At 36.8% G+C, this 17,900-nt stretch overlaps 2 protein-coding genes across 7 annotated transcripts in view; one reads left to right on the forward strand and one right to left on the reverse strand.

Moving 5' to 3' along the window:
- On the forward strand, nt 1-11,368 carry LAMTOR3 (late endosomal/lysosomal adaptor, MAPK and MTOR activator 3). The gene is made up of 7 exons (XM_004009674.4): nt 1-92; nt 394-439; nt 3,346-3,380; nt 5,625-5,683; nt 7,150-7,283; nt 8,559-8,622; nt 10,368-11,368. The coding sequence occupies exons 2-7, from the start codon at nt 431-433 to the stop codon at nt 10,439-10,441; spliced, it is 375 nt and encodes a 124-aa protein (XP_004009723.1). The 5' UTR covers nt 1-92; nt 394-430; the 3' UTR covers nt 10,442-11,368.
- Nucleotides 11,369-12,042: 674 nt separating this feature from the next.
- DAPP1 (dual adaptor of phosphotyrosine and 3-phosphoinositides 1) overlaps nt 12,043-17,900 on the reverse strand; it is a 59,676-nt gene continuing 53,818 nt past the window's right edge. For 2 of the 6 annotated variants that reach the window (XM_060416852.1, XM_012179622.5), the window contains one exon: nt 12,043-16,824. In XM_060416852.1, the coding sequence (XP_060272835.1) occupies nt 16,768-16,824 (57 nt within the window). In that variant the 3' untranslated portion in view covers nt 12,043-16,767. Of the gene's footprint in view, nt 17,021-17,900 lie in introns of all 6 variants that reach the window. The other 4 variants (XM_012179624.5, XM_004009675.6, XM_060416853.1 and 1 more) reach the window with 2 other exon arrangements.

Raw genomic sequence — 17,900 nt, forward strand, 5'->3', positions numbered from 1 at the left:
ACAAATCATGTGACTGCGGCTTTTAGAGGAACCTGTCCCAGAAGTTGTCCCTGAAGTGGCAGTTCAGAGAAACAGGCAACCCAGAAACCCAGGTAACTGCAGCCACTTTGCCCGGTGGCATAGGCCGCAAGTGGCACGGGTGGTGAGACGGAAGAGAAGATGCCGCTTTCGCCTCCCGTTTGGGCTTGGATTTTGGGGGTTAGTGGGCTGTCAGGCATCTCGGTTACCCGGCTGAGTATTTGGGAATTCCGACTCCAATCAGCCTCCTTGGCTGGAGCCCTGGAGCCGTGGATCCTTGCCTGACCCAGCGGAGAGCTGACACTGCTTATTAGGTTGGGGGTGGGGAGGGAGAGGAAGTCTTGAGGGGAGAGTCACCCGGAGTTTCTCTTTCAGGCGTGGAGATTGATCCTGCGGGAGAAAGGGGTTCATCATGGCGGATGTGAGTTAACACCCCCATATAAGAGGAAGGAGAGAGTGGAGAGTAGGTTGAGACTACTGGGTGGGGAGAGAGCGCTTCCCAAATACAAATTTGTTTCGTTTTACCGCTTCCCTCCAATTACTTTGTCTAGGATCTGAAGTCAGAGACTAATAGGAGTAATTTTCGGGGCCCTGAGTTTCTGCCTGGAATGGGGGTGGAAGACACTTAAAGGTGCCTGAGGTTGAGACAATTTTATTTTTCCTACGCCCCAGTTCTGCGGGCATAAGACAGATTCTGCATATTTACCATTTCAGTTTCTAAATGATGATTTGCTGCTCTGAATCCTTTTCCAGTTAAGTCTCTTTGGGTTCACTGTAGCAATTTCAGATGATTTATAACCATTGCCTTTTTAACACAGCAATACAATTAAAATTCTAAATTTAGGAAACTTTATTGTACTAGTTTCTGGAAACAACAGGGAATTAATATTATTAATGTTTATATTTGTTTATATTTTACATACTGTTATATTTTTACATACTGTTATTTTGTTTATATTGGAGAAGGAAATGGCAACCCACTCCAGTACTCTTGCCTGGAAAATTCCATGGATGGGGGAGCCTGGTAGGCTACAGTCCATGGGGTCACAAAGAGTCAGACACGACTGAGCGACTTCACTTTCTTTCTATAATTCCTTTTGGAGAAGGAAATGGCAACCCATTCCAGTGTTCTTGCCCGGAAAATCCCATGGACAGAGGGACCTGATGGGCTGCAGTCTGTGGGGTTGCAAAGAGTCCGACACCACTAAGCAACTAACACACACATTTTGTTTATATATACACTAAATATTCTTTGGAACATTGAACAGATACTCATTTAATTATTGCAATAACTTTCATGAGATATGCACTGTTAATCACTGTGTTTATAGATGAAGATGCTAAGTCACAGAAAGATCTAGTAACTTCCTCAGATTACACAGCTAGTTTGTTGCTGAGTCAGGATACCAACCCATGCAGACTCCAGAATCCATGTTCTTAACTACACTAAATGATTATTCAACAGTATGAATCTGATTTTTCTTTTAGGTTGCAGGATTATGTGTTTCAACATTTAGCAACTTTTTATGTCTTTATCACTCCATTTTTGGGTGTCTTCCAGTATATTTTTGAGGCCTTATTCTCCAGGCTTAATCAAATCACTGAATTCTTTTGAGCATCTCCCTTGAAAAGATTGTTCTAATAAGGGCTGTGGGAGAAATAAAGATAACTAAGGTATAATTTCTCTCCTTAAGGATTTTTAAAGGTTAAAAAAAAAGTACAATAGGCAAGTGATCATAGCTATGCATACATTATTGTGTGAAAATTCAGAGAAGAGAGGGATTACATCAGTTTGTCTTTATCAGGGAAGCCTGTTTGGAGTATTTGGTGGTTGAGATTAGCTCTAATTGATGAGTAGCATTTTTTTTTAAAAGTAAGATCTAGAGGGTATTACTATTAATAGTTAGAATGAAAGCATGAGCAAAGTTAAAGATAGGAAACAGAAAGATGTGTGTTGCAGAGCTGTGAATAGCCCATTTCATCTGGAGCTGAGGAAGTGTATGAGCGAGTGGTAGGAAGCAGGACTATAAAATGTGTTGTAGCCCATCCATATTGTAGAGAGCCTCAGATATCTCCAGGATCCGTCCACAATTCGGTAAACAGTGGAGAGCCATTCAAACATTGGTTCTTGATCTTGGCTGCATGGGGAATGCTCTGGGGAGCATTTCCAATACAGACGTCAAAGTTCTTTTTATACTCTGCAAGTGTTGTCCATAGCCAGGGTTGAGAGTCACTGCAATTGTCCATTTAGAGAAGGAGAATTATATGATTATTGGCTTTGTGTAGACATGTGTGAGATAGAAGTGATAGACCATCACACCAATTGGGAGGCTGGTGTAAGTCATAAATATTAAAATGAACCTAAATTGTAATGTCATCCGAAAAGGAGAGGAGAACATCAGTTTAAAAATACTTGACTTCACAAGTGGTTTTTAAAGTGACACATGGGAGTTTAGGGTTATTATATTACCTTAAGTTTCAAAGCTAAGTAACAGGGAACAGTAGTGCCATTAGTGGACACAGGAAGAGATTGAGGAAATCTAGATTTTGGATGAAAAATGATGGGTTTTGTGATTTCGTGTTTAAGATGAGAGCAAAGGTAAGCTGGTGGTGATAGCATGAACTAAAATGAACATTCAGGTTTGGAGAGTAGTAGGAATTAGAGGGTCAAAAGAACATGTATCTGATTTACCTATGTAGAACTCATGATTGCTACCTGGACTGTCAGTGAAATTCCCCAGATGAGAGAGTATAATGAGACAAAGTAGTCTTATAATTTTTTTAGTCATAATTATGTTCCATGCTAAATGCTTGACACACTTTGTCATGTGTCTTTAGTCATGTAAGAAAACTGAGTTTCACGAGGTTACTCAACTTACCTCGGATCTTAAAGTGACGTTAAGAAGTCTGTGGATGTGGAAAAATATTCATAATATATTCTGAAATGAATGCAAAGTTAGCAACAAGATGTACAGTAGTGTGAGAAGTATGATCTAATGCTATAGCTAATATGTATTTGTGTTTCCACTGCTGGATATGCTAATCACTTGACATGAGTGTTTTCAATAAACTTTAGTAACAGTCTTATAATGTAGGTTCTTTAATTATGCTTACTCAGCAAATAATGCAACTGAGGCTTAGAAGCAAAGATTAGTTGTTGCAAGTTACACCACTCCTTAAAGCATCAAAAGCAAAACGAGAAAGACAAAACACAAGCACGAATGGTTGTGAATGAATACTTAAGGTACCTGAGATGTGGATAGGACAGTGTCTAGAGAACCAGTACCAGGCATATTATTATAATAAAATGTGTATACTCTCTTTCAGGATCTAAAACGATTCCTGTATAAAAAATTACCGAGGTAAAAATTACTAATTTGTTATTAGATAAATTCTGCTTAACGTGTTTTGTTTAGTATTTTGTTTCTGTTTATCTTAGACTAATACTATGTTCTGCTGTTATTTAGCACTTTCAAATGGCTAACATAATCTTAGGTAGCACAAGTGATACGGTTTGAGTTTGCAGATAAACAACATGATCCCTAGAGAAGTTACATGACTTGTCTCAAATTAAACAGCTGGTGAATGGTGAAGAGCTAGAACCCAGTTTCTTGCCACTTTAGAGTTCTTTCATAGCAGTTTGCTAGATTAAAAAACCTAGGAACTTGCCTTTATCTTTCATACTGCTTTTAAGACTTAATTGCTGCGCCTACATGGGGGTACACAGTATAGTGATTGACAATTTTTTGCAGTGCAGGAGACTCAGGTTCAATCCCTGGGTCAGAAAGATCCTTTGGAGAAGGAAATGCCTACCACTTCACGGCTACAGCCCATGGAGTCACAGAGAGTTGAATACAACTTTGCGACTAACACTGCCACGTTTTGAGTAGGCAATATATTTATAAAGTTCAAGATGCAAAAGTTAATTGAAGGACACAGAGTGAGGAGTTTCTTAACCCTGTCATCCAGCCACACGATTCCTGTCTCAGAGACACCCACTGTTAACTGTCAGAGATACTCTATGCACCTGCCCATTAAGTTAATAGTGATACTTCTCATTCCTAAGCTAAAATATTAAGCTAATACTTCTCTTTCCTAAGCTAATAACAACCATCCATTTATTTGGGGATATAGTAGGAACAACAAACATTGCATTTTGCAGATATTTTAAGATACAGGCATTCCTCAGAGAGATTGTGGGTTTGGTTCCAGACCACTGCAGTAAAGTGAATATTGAGATAAAGCGAGTCACAATTTTTTCTGTTTCCTATTGCATATAAACGTTATGTTTACACTCTACTGTAGTTTGTTAAGTGTGTAATAACATGATGTCTAAAAAAACAGTGTACATCGTTAGGTAAAAAATACCTTATTGCTAGAAAGTGCTAACCATCATCTGAGCCTTTAATGAGTCTTAATGTTATTGCTGGTGGAGGATCTTGCCTCAGTATTGATGGCTGCTGACCAGTCTGGGAAGTGGTTGCTAAAGATTGGGGTGACTGTGGCAGTGTCGCCTGCATTAGCAGGCAGATTCTTTACCACTGCACCATGTGGAAGCCCAGTATAAATGATGATGATTTGAGTGTTTCCCCATTATAATTTTTAACATTTCGGGGCTCTAGGAATTCTCACTAATAATTTCATATTTAAATTGCAGGGACAAATTATGTTATTTTCAGTGTGTACAGATGACAACATTGGTATTAATTCATATTTTTGAATTTTAATTGTCTACCAGCCACCTTCCACTTTGCATGCATCATTGTATTAAATTTAACAGTAGCCAAAGGCTCAGCAGTAAAGAATCTGCCTGCAATGCAGGAGACCCTGGGTCGGGAAGATCCCCTGGAGGAGGGCATGGGAACCCAGTCCAGTATTCTTGCCTGGAGAATCCCATGGACGGAGGAGCCTGGCGGGCTACAATCCATGGGATCACAGAGAGTTGAACACGACTGAAATGACTTACACACACAAATGAGTACAAGTATCCCCATTTTCATATTAACTGAGGCTTAGCGAGGTTTTGTAATTGATGCAAGGTAGCATAAACAGTAAACACCAGAGCCTGAACGGGAACTCAGGTCTTTCTTACTTCAGAGCTGTGGTCTTGACCATTCTGTTTCCTTCTTGTGTAAGCGTGGTTCAGAGGATTGCCCTGTGACCTCCATTCTTTCTGTCCTGTTCTCTCAGCTTACAGTGATCTCCCCACTCCACTTTTCTTATTACCATAACGTCTCAGCTGAGGTACCACTTCCTCCGGGAAGCCCTCCCTGACCCATCTATCTGAATCTACCCCTCCTTTTATAAGCTCTCTCGTAGCCCCACACATCTCTTAATGGCAGTTCTCACAGTTGTAGTGTTAGATTTGTGTGAGGTAATCTGAACGATAGCCACTCTCCTTTTAGATTGCAAGTTGTGGGAAGGCAGCAACTGGGTCTCTTTTTTGCTTCTTATGGTGGAAGAGTTTTGCAAACATGTTATAGGAGCTTATATCCGTGATTGAGTTCTCATGGTTTTTCAGAAATCTATATGAGAATTATCATTATGATTTTGAAGGTACATATTTTGAGACAGTGTTTTATAATACATCAACTTTTCCTTTCTAGTGTTGAGGGGCTCCATGCTATTGTTGTGTCAGATAGAGATGGAGTGCCTGTCATCAAAGGTAAAACGCCACAATTACATGTCAGTGCCATGTTTGCTTTTGAATACAAATGTGTTTATATTTGGGTAATAGAGAAAGCAAGCAAAAAATAACCCATTTCAGTACATTCAGGTTGTGTGTTGAAGGATAGGTTGGAATCTAATTATATCTCAACTATTTCATGATAGGATGCAGAGTTTAAGTAAGGATTTATTGAAGGCCCAGTTTCCCATTAAAGACATTTTATGTATAATGTAAACAACTAGTAAATCTGAATCATGAGAATGAGCATATATGCAGCGAGACATATTATACCCACGGACTCCCCCAGCATATATTTTTCATCAGTATTGCTGGTGGTTTTAGGATAAACAGCCATACATTTGAATTAACATAAATTTATTGTTTTGTTTACTCTTTCTTATTCTTCCTTATTGGAAATAAGATTTTGAAAAACTTTTAACTTCACAGTTACTTTAGTTAACCAGAATCTAGCAAAAATTTTTGCTTGAAGAAAAGTTGGTTAACCTAAAAAAAAGGAAGAAAAGGTTTCTTTTTGCCTAAGGGTTTAACTCTTTTTTTTTTTTTTAAGTATATGTGATATGACAGAAAGGCTAAATAATGTTCTGCATATTTTGTTTACAATATATTCTCCACCTGAGGTTATCATATATGTCAGATAATTTCAGACTTTAGAATTCAATCAAAGTTTAGAAGTTAGCTAATATAGTTCTTTCATTTTATTAATGAAAATGGTCAAGTGCAAAGAGTAGATTGTCAGCTCCAAGTTGCTCATGAGTCAGTGACAAGATGGTCATAGAACCCATCATCTTCTGATATGTGATCCAGTATGCTTCCTAACCCAGCACAGAACATAGGTAGCCATGGGCAAATCACTTCCTTTTCTCAGTTCCATAACGAGGACTTTGAACAAAATAATCTCAGATTTTCCAGCTCCAGTGTTCTTTTTGAGGATCTCTGTTAAAACCTTAAGCTCAGCACTTACGGTACAACCAACTCCACATAGACCTTTCAGTGAGTATAAAAAACTTAAATCAGTGGCCAGGTGTAGAATTATCATCATCTACAAATGATGCTTCTGTGGGTTTTGTAAGAGCAAAGGTTAAAAGCTTTTTTCCAATATTCTCACTTAGCTCATAGTTAACCAGAATATTCAACTTATTAATTGTACTGATAATCATAACCTGTTTTAAGTTAGATATTAAGAAGATAGAGATGGTTAGTATTCATTTGAAATTTTTTGAAAAATTGTGAGAACCAGTATTTTTTCCCTTAGTTGTGATTGAATGGTTTTTCTCACCTAAACTGATGAGACCCAATTAGTATTATGAACTTCAGCATTGTGAAGCGTAACTCTTGTGCTTTTTTTTTCTACAAGTTTATGTGTTTTTTTTTTTTTAAATACTCTAAATGTCTTCTCGCTGTATATCCTACATAATTTTTACTTAAATCACTTGTATTTCCAGTGGCCAATGATAATGCTCCAGAGCATGCTTTGAGACCTGGTTTCTTATCAACTTTTGCCCTTGCGACAGACCAAGGGAGCAAACTCGGACTTTCAAAAAATAAAAGTATCATCTGTTACTATAACACCTACCAGGTAAGTTCATAATTATCAAATGGTTTGCTGATGATTTCAACTATTATTCTCTCTTCTTTGTAGAATAGTTTGTTTTAATAATTCTAAATTTTGGTTTCCAAAGTGATGGAATTTTAACATCTTCACCTTCAAATTGGTTATGTTAAACTGTAGTGATTTTTTTTCACATTTTACTTCAGGAATTAATATGAACAATTAGATTAAAAGATTGAATAGTAAAATATATATTATCCTCAAAAGGGTAAGTCAGGTCACTGTTATTAATACCTCCAGTAGATGGTGCCCTTAGCTTATTTAACAACTGTGATTTCTCAAATGACACAGTGGTTGTTGTTGTGACAGATACAGGATTTTCCTTGAAAGTCAAACGATAGTTATTTACATTTGTTATTGCTACTAATCCCATCTTTTGGCTTGATTATATAAATATATAAAATAAATGAGGTTATTATTTGTGGGAGAGAAATTAGTTGCTACAGATCTCTTGATCGCCAGCTGTATTTTCTTTAGAATGAATCAGTAACTTCTTCACAGTAGTAAAGAATCTGCCTGCCAGTGCAGGAGACATGAGAGACACTGTTTCAGTTCCTGGGTCGGGAAGATCCCCTGGAGTAGGACATGGCAACTCACTCCAGTATTGAGCAATTGAGCATACACTGCTTTCCATAGAGCAGAGTTTCCCAGGGTGTAAGTCATGCACTACCAATGATACATATGTGTTACTTTTTATTTTAAAGGTTATGTATTTTAGTATCTATTAGGCAGAAGATAACCAGCTCATCTGACCTTTAATTTAGTCAGTAAAGGTTAGGTTGAAGCTAAATTTTTTAAAAAGATAGCTGATTTTAAGTTAACTTAAATGTAAGTTAATTTAAATTATAGTGGTACAGAGGAGGCAAAAGATTGAGACGTTATAACCACTTGAATGACTGAGAAATAATGCCTTTAGCTCCTTAATTATCAAATATTTATTGAGCCCCTACTATGTAATTGACACTTTGCAGGGCTTTAGAAGATAAAAAAAGATGAGGAAGACACAGCCCCACCTTAGAAACTTTCCAGACTAAGTGATATTAATGTCTCTAAGAGATAATTAGTAAGTCTGTTTTACGGAAATACTTATTTTCAGCTCTTTCACCTTTCATGACGTAATACCATGATGTCAAGCTAGTATCTTACACATTTAAAGTTTTTAGAAAGATTAAGATATTTGATTTGAATTATACCACTTTTTCACTATATAACATTATACTTTAGATCTTGTTCTCTTTTTAGGTGGTTCAATTCAATCGTTTACCTTTGGTAGTGAGTTTCATAGCCAGCAGCAATGCTAATACAGGTATGTTTTAATTACCTTAAATACAGCTTTTAATCTTTATAATACCGGATCTGAACAGTCTAATATGATATGAATACAGATTTAGAGTAAGAAAACCTTAATGCATGGCCCAGCGCTACCATCTATTCCTTGTTTTCTGGAAATATAACTTCTCTGAATTGTTTATATATTATAAACAATTATTTATATAAACAAATATTGTATTGTTTATATCTGTATAATGGAGCTAAGAACTGCTTTCTTGATCTTATGCTATTATTTTTTTAGTTCAGATGAGATGATGTATAGATAAGTGATCATTTACGATAGGAAAATTAAATGTTATTTTCACCTCTTTAATACAGTATCTTGCTCACATTACAACAGTTTCAGAAAGCCAGAAAAAAAAAAAAATCAGTGGAGAAAATAACCAAACAAAACATAAAAATGATCACAGATGAATTCAGGTCCATAAGGACCGATCTATAAAATTTTGAACAATAGTGGGCAAGGTAAATGTGTTTGGGAATTTAAAGAGTGTGACTAGTATGAATATACTCAATTTTTTTTCAAAGTGGAAGAATTTGAGGGCTAACACTTGGAAGCTGTACTTTCTAGAGAGCATTGTAAGATCTCATTATATCCAGTGGTCTTCACTGGCTATTTTTGTGTAAAATCATAACAGTATTCAGTTGAATTACAATTTTTTTTTTTACTCTGTTTTAGTTTAAGTGGAATTTTTTAAAGGTCTGTCTCCAGGTTTCACCACTGTTAGCACTGCTTTACTTTTCTGTTCTGTTTTTTTCTTTCCAAGATATTTGAGCCAGTTTTGTTTCTGACTGTATCACTGAAGCCTGTATTTAGATTGCTCATGTTTAAAATGTGGGGTTTAGATTTAATGAACTGTTGGGTGTCTTTCATTTCTAAATGTTTTCAACCGTAAAATACTGTATGTGAAAACTCTTTGTATAGGATAGTAGTGGTGTCGGTATTTTAAATATGTTAAACCTCAGTTGTGGTAAATCACTATCATACTATAAAATCATCAGTTGTTATAAATTATGATAATCTCCAGAATTGTATTCTAGTACGTAGAACATTTCCTTGTGAATCCCAGGTGCTTTGAATGCTGTGTGAGACAAGAAGATCTTTAGTTGAGCAAAAAACAAGCAGTATTTAAGATATATAGCCTTCTACCCTAGGAAACTAACAAGCTGGATGTGCTGATTTCTAGATTAGCTTGCTTCTTTCAGTGTGTGTTTTATAGTCCTGTGAGGCATCTTTAAAACATTTTTGCCTTTGAAATATCCATTTGTGCCTTAGCTTTACTGAATTTATATAATAAGTATCTGATTATTTCTTTGCTATCTATCTGTTTTTTGATAAAGTTCATTAAAATTGGGTCAGGAAAAGGTCTTTTTTTTTTTTTTGTAAAAATCATGTGTATTATTCTTGAATTGGTGCAAATTTTGAAATAATGAGGTATAGATGAATTAAAGTTTTTCATAAAACTCCAGCAAAAGTATAACACATATATAATTCATTTTACATCTTCTAATACATATAATGGTTTTATTTATTTACATTAATAATAGATGAAAGTAAACTTCATAATAACTGTGTGTTTTCAATTACTTTGTTCAGAATCACAGTAGTTTGTTTTAAGTATAGTTATAGAAAATGAACTATGTCTCATTTACTTTTTAGTATATAAATTTTGATGAGCATTTTTCTAATGTTCAAATTTCTTAATCTCTTTGCTTTAGGACTAATTGTCAGCCTGGAAAAGGAACTTGCTCCATTATTTGAAGAATTGAGACAAGTTGTGGAAGTTTCTTAATCTGGAATTTTCTTCATCATATCAGACACAATATCAATCCAGCAATCTTTAGGCCACAGTGACACTTGTATCCATGTACTCAAGGACCCCCTTTTTCCACTTTACTCTAGAAAAAGAGCCTTACAGATAGAATTTATGGATGGGTTGATGGTTATCTTTTTTTGTGTAGGTGAGATCTGGGGATACCACAGAAATGGTTCAGTCTATCACAGCTCCTGTGGAGTTAGTCCAGTCACCAAATACGCATGAGATCCTATTTGGTGGCTCAGAATCAAAATGATACTTTGACCCCCTTGAGCCATGAAGTGCTCCCTTTTATACCATATGCCAGGCCTGCAGAATGAGGCAGACTCTTTTTATTGTGAATAATGGGGACATATTTTTTCTTCATATTATTTTCTTTGTATTGAGTGTGAGGAAGATAAAGTGGCCTAGGAAAAGTGAATGAAACGAGTACAATCACTAACTTTCATTTGTATATATTGTTGTGCACTGTAGGTGAGTCTCACTAACGAATTTGTTTCTTCTTAGAGGGTGCTGGTCTTTAATGGAAATGAAGATGATAGCTAATGGTTTTTTCTTCCACTCTGCTTTCTATAACCAATCAGTGTTTTTTTTAATGTTTGTTTAGTCTTTGTAAATTTAGGTGTGATTCATTATTGAATTCTGTTTCCAATATTGGTATGTATGTATGCATGGTAGTATATCCGTTTTTTCATACGTGAGGATAAATAAAATAGTATTTTTAAAAGTACAATTTGAGCACTACATAGGTTTCCCTGCCCCTGCCAGACTGTTTTCAAATGTTTAAACTGCAATTTAATTCATTCTTTCAACCACATAAATAAGTGTTTCTTGTCTAGTTTGGAGACTGTTTTACCTTATATAAGTTGTCAGTTGGAAAATAAACCTCATCCAGGAGCCTAATTTAATCTTTGTGTAATTGGCATCACAGTTCTAGCACGTGCTTTTCATTTCTAGGAATGCAGTCTATCATTCAAGGCTTTAATTTCCTCCTGGGTTCTTTGACAGTCAGAGTTCATCGCTGGTACCTGGCATTGAGTAGCAAATGTGTGCTGTTCACTAGAAGTACCACATTGCAGAATTCTAAGCCGCACACGTGTATGTCATATTTCTGTGCTCCAAGGATGCATTTTACATGGCATATGAGTGAATGCAGTCCTTCAAGTTGTGCGGTGAGTGGCTAGGCACTGGGCCTGCCTCCTTCCTTCCTCCCTTCTTCCCTTCTTCCCTCCCACTCTCCTCCCATCCTCTATAAATAAGAGAGTAAACCTGTCATTAAAGAATATACAGCTCAGTAAACAAAACAGGCATAGGAAGTGTTGCGATGAAGCTGTGCACAGGATGCTATAGAAAACACAGGATGAGGCATTAAAATTTAGCAAGGACAATAGTCTTTACAAAGAAATAAGGACAAGACAAATGTTTTACCTTCAGCAAGCTGTAAATAGTTGTTACAACCTAATGAAGCATTAAATACATCGATAAAAATCTAGAATTCCCATTATCCCAATTTTTAATTGTGTCCAGGAAGTTTTTGCCAGTGCAGTGATGCATGAAACAAGAAAGTCTTTTATAAATGAGGTGACCAAGATTGTGATTTTATTTATCTCTATATTATATATTTTATACACACAATGTGCATACGTACACACCCCCCAGGAAAGAGAACTAATGAATGGAGATACTTAACCTTTGCATAGTGAATAGTACTGCTATTAAAATTTCCATTTTAAGAGGTATAATAGATTCTATAATTATTCTATAGTTCATCTGGAAGGTAAAACTCTTAAGGAATTTTTGAAAAGGTAATATAAAACTAGATTATTTTTAAAGATAGTATAAACCTACATCAGACATATGACTAGACAGATCAGTAGAACAGAATAACCCAGAAACAGACTTTAGTACATACATATAAGACATAAAAAATTGTAACAATGACATCATAAGTCAATGAGGAAAGATTCAAAAAGCACATTTTTTATTCCCCACTGACGGAAATGTGAATTGTTATACCCTTTTAATTCGCACAATTTGGCAATCTATACCAAGCTCAAATGTGCATAATCTTTGACACATTGTATTAAGATTCTCCAAAGAAACAGAACCCACGGGCACAAAATGTTTAATTTGGGCACCCCATGACTGGTGAAGTTGACACAAAAGCCCCCAATTCCACTTCTGGATATTTATGTTGCCAGTCCACAGGGATGTGTGAAAAGTGTATAGTTACAAGTATATTCATTGCAATTTAGTAATATCAAAGGATTAGAAACAGCTGAAGTATCTATCAGATAAGGTGACTTTTTTTTTTAACAATTTCAGTTTATACCTGCTGTTTTTGGTGTAATCATTAAGTGCTCCTTTCAGCTCTCAAGTGTCCCACTTTAGATAAATTGTATGTTCACTCTAATACAGAGGATTGGTTAGAGAAATTTCTATATTGGCTCAATGGAAAAAAAGAATGTTAGGTACTGAGATGGAATGATCTCCAAAACATAATGTCCAATGAAAAGTAGTGTTCAGTGAAACTGCAATGCTGCAATTTATGTATAGGAAGAAAAAATACGTGTACGTATTGATACTTGCTTGTATTGATACGATGGTGTCCATGGAGATCCACAGAATGGGGTGTCATCGATAACCTCCATGAAGTGGAACTGGATACTTGGGGAACAGATCCAAGGAATGACCCTTTTCACTGTAAACTTTATTGCACTTCTTAAATTTTTAACTATTCAAAAATAATGAAATATTTTAGCAAACAATACAATATATAATAAAATGATGAGGTATTTGGGAAAGGAAGTTGTATCACTCGGGGTTCACCAAAGAAACAACCAGTAGGATATATATGAACTAGATTAATTTCAAGGAACTGGTTACGTGATTTTGGAAATTGGCAAACCTCAAATCTGTAGGGCAGGCCAGAAAGCTGGAAAATCTCAGGCAGGAGCTGAGCCTGTCATCTAAAGGGGGAATTTCTTCTCCATGGAAACCCCAGGTTTGCTCTTAAGGTCTTTCAACTGCTTGAATGAGACCTGCACATGTTATGGAGGATAACCTCTTTTATATAAATTCAAGGGGCTGTAGATGTTATTAAGCACATTCGTAGCAACATCAAGATGAATTCTTCCTCAAGAAGGCTCTGGTCTGTTTTACGTGGCAGTCCACTAGCCAGAGCTACTTGAAATGTAGTCCACAGACTGGGCTGTTCTGTTTGTTAGTACATGACAAGTTACAGAAGTTGAGAGTTAAGGGTATAAAAAAACAGCAGGTATACTATGTCTATTGAATTTTTTAGAATATCTATCTGTTTGGCTGCACTGGGTCTTAGGTGCGGCCCACAGAATCTTCCATCTCAGTTGCAACATGTAGGATCTAGTTCCCTGATCAGGGACTGAACCTGGGCCACCTGCATTGGGAGCTCAGAGTCTTAGCCACTGGACCATCAGGGAAGTCCCAAGTCTATTTAATTTAATTTAAAAAATGGGATTGTGGTAGTTGTATTTGTTTCTTCACTTTTCTAGTAACTTAACTAGATTTTACAAAATCCCAATGATTGTAAAAAAAAAAAAAATCTGGCCCTTTTCCACAGATGACTTAAACTCCTGAATCCATGGTAAGCAGTGTGTAAGGCTGGGTGTGGCTGGAAAGATGGGCAGAAGTAAAGGCTTTCTGCAGTTGACCTGAAGTAGCAGTAGAGGAGGGGAGCAGAATTTATATTCACCCTGTGATAATTCTCCTGCTCTTTCCTGAAACTGACAGTGTAACTCCCGCTGCACTCCCAACGTGAGTGAGAGGAGAGGATCAAAGAGCCCACTTGTGGGTGCCGCCTGGCTGGATGAGAGGGCTCTGAGCACTGAGGGTTCTGCCCAGCAGCCCTGGAATAAGGGCAGGTTTCCCTGGAGGCAGTTACAGCCATTCCCGTTGTTGAGGGGGGTTCCCCTCATCCAGAGGCAACAGTGCTTCTGTGGGGCAAGGTTTTCCCCTGAGGAATTCTGAGAACAACTGCTGATACTTCGGCTGGGTCTTGAGGTACTTCCTTTACAATGAGCACGTACTGTTAGTGACAGAGCTTGACACAGACAGCTATTATCTTAAACAACCCCACTGGCCTGCCATTGGCACGAAATATCCTCCTTTGAGGCCCTTTTCCTGAGCTTTCTCAGGAGGTGAAATCACGACCACTTTCCAGGGCTGTTGAGAGCAGGTAAACACACACTAATTACATAGTGTGTGTTAAGACTGCCCTTTTCATGTCAAAATCCTCCCAAAGAAAGATTTCCTCCATGCTGAATCCTAAAGGAAATCAATCCTAAATATTCATTGGAAGGACTAATGCTAAAGCTCAAGCTCTAATACTTTGAACACTGGATACAAAGAGCTGACTCATTGGAAAAGACCCTGATGCTGGGAAAGATAGAAGGCAGGAGGAGAAGGGGATGACAGAGGATGAGATGGTTGGATGACATCACCAACTCAATGGACAGGAGTTTGAGCAAGCTCCTGAAGTTGGTGAAGGACAGGGAAGCCTGGAGTGCTGCAGTCCATGGGGTCGCAAAGAGTCAGGCAGGACTTAGTGACTGAACAACAGTGCTGCTAAAGCACACCCCATATCTAGCTTTGCCTCACTTTCAGCATTTATCGCATTTACTTTTATGCATTATTATGCGTGTATTTCTTATCTTACCTGTATTCAACTAAAAACTCCTTGGGGACAGGGACTATTTCTTCAACTCTGAATCCTTCAATCCTTAGTAACTTGTAGTCTAACCAAAGTGGATTCTTCATTGCTATTTATATTAATCAATTGTATTTCTTTTAAATTAGATACTAAAAACACTTTAATAGCAAAAATTACAGACAGAAAAATCATGCTCTTTTTGATAAAACCAAAGGATATAAATAACATATTTTACAAAAAATAGAAACAATGCTACCTACACAAACACTTCTGGATCTAAAAAAACAAAACATGAAACTACATCTCGGGGAACATTTATGTCTAACTTCTTATTTTGCAAACGACACAATACATTTTAACTTGACATTTGCTTTATCTCATATGATACAAATATTACAAAATACATTAAAAACCTTGTCGAAACATATGTAATTTGTGAGACTTAGATGTTCAAATAACAGAAGAAACGTATTCAATAACAAAGTTGCCCTTTGGACTGCAAGAGCAATGTCATAGCTTTGCCCCACAACATTTTTATTTTGGTTTCTTCCTATACTTTCATCTCCCTTCAAACTTCAGCCTATTAAAGCATTATTAATAAAGACTCTAGAAGGAGTTAGAATCTACTTAGGAGCTTTGGATGATGGTATCTTATCTCCCAATTTCAACCCCCTTATTCTGGCTTGAAAATGCTGTGTAACGAACACATCATTACACTCCATATGTGGATTAGTGTTGCTCCCTCAGTAGGCAAAATAAATTGCTCTTGAATAAGGTATAGGATGCTCCTTGCAGTGCAGGATACATCCTATTTCTCTTGGGCCAGTACCTACCGCTCACTTTCTGGCAGGCATTGTTACAACACACTCTGCTTGATTAGTCTCTTTCAGCTGTTTGAGAAGTGAGATGAAGAACTTAGTGCTTACAAGTCCTCTCTTACTGTTACAATAATAATTATCATGATTATTATTAAACTAGAAATTACCTATGACTTTATCACTCTTCCTCTATTTGTTTTCTCATTCTTTATAACGTTTCCCCCAAAATGACTAAAAGAGATGATTTTTTTAAGATTGTACCTCCTGTTATCTTTATCATTCTGCCTCATAGCCCACAGGAGGTTTAGTTCTCATGGGTTTATCATTAGAAGGGAAAACAGGACCCAGTAGATATCTGAGATGTTTACAAAGAGAAAATAAATATTACAAATATTTTCCATTTTTGTTTTGGAAATTGCTTTGTTTTTTTGTATAAATGAGGGGAAAAATTAAAAACAAAAACACTGCCCTCCCACCAATCTTGGACGTCTGCTATCCTAATATACCTTCTGAAGAAGCAGTCTTAAGCTTCAGGCTACATATATAGCCATTTCCTTCCTGGTTAATAGCACAATCTGGGACTCAGATGAGCTGACTATGATGCAGAGTGGGACTCCGGGTAACCAATGTCAACCAGCTTGGGGACGACAATGAGGGATTACAGAGCCATCTCCTACTGCGTGTTCTAAGAGCCAGCACGCCTGGTTGCAGTGGCCTGTCCATTCCCATCAGAATGAGGATGCTTCGCTAGTCTCAGAGAGATGGCAGGATCCTGAAGGGCAGCAGTTTTCCATGAGTCAGCAAATGTGGTGTCTTCTGGATGGTCCAAATCTGCATCTGCTTTTGATTTGTTTCTACAGAAAAACTCTCAGTCAGTTTTCATGTGAAATGTGCCGTGGACCCCAGCATTGGGAGCATTCCACCCTGCTCCTGCGTCAGCGTCTCCCTCACCGAGGGAGATCTATTGAAAGATGAATGACCGAGATCGGACTGCGCCATCCCCTTGACCGAGCTGTTTTCTTATTTGAGACTGTAAGAAAGCACACCCACCTGAATGGACTGTTGAGCAACTTTAAGATAATAAACGTTGGCTTTCAACAAATATTAAATATGAAATGCTGACTGGTAAGAAAACTATGCAACAACAAGTAATTATCATATCCCCTCTTCCCCAAGTTTTATTCTTGTTTTCTGTTTTTTTCTCAGGAGAAATACTATAGTTGCTAAAACATGCACAAATTGGGAACTGGCCCAGCACTTTTAGTAATAGCAACACTATTTAATGAATCAAAATGAAGATATAAATTAAATTTATTGATATGGAAAAATGTTCATGATATATTGTTAAGTGAGCAGATGAAGAATACTACAGAATGATAAAATTTTGTTTTAAATGTTTATATGCAAAGGGAGTAATCTGAAATGTTCATTTGCTGTTTTTACTTTAAATTTTCTATAATGATTATGTGTCAAAGTTATGAAACAGAAACAATAAAAAATAATTCATATTTGAGCAAAGACTGCATATGGCAAAGGATTTCCCCACTGAATATCAAATACATTGGAACTATCTCAAAAGGAGAGCTGTAGTTCTTTGGATCTAAAATTGAAAAGAACCAAAAGCAAAAATCCTAGTATTTAGAAAGGACTATCCAGTAAGATTCTAAATATAAGCTAATTTCATTTCAAAAATTGGAGATTACTGTCTATAGCTGAAGACATCAAGGGATTCAAGGTGGTATTTATATGAAATTTGAGAAAGCTTTGACAAGTTCTTGGCTAACAATTCACTAACTTGCAAACACACACGCACAAAAATTGCATGAGACTGGAATGTTCTTATAAGCACTTTGTCTTCCTCCCAGGAGGTATATGGAAAACAGATAAATTAAAATACCTTTTGGCTTTGACCTGCACAAAGTAACGATTA

The sequence above is a fragment of the Ovis aries genome, chromosome 6 (genome assembly GCF_016772045.2).
Source record: "Ovis aries strain OAR_USU_Benz2616 breed Rambouillet chromosome 6, ARS-UI_Ramb_v3.0, whole genome shotgun sequence".
Lineage (NCBI taxonomy): Eukaryota > Metazoa > Chordata > Mammalia > Artiodactyla > Bovidae > Ovis > Ovis aries.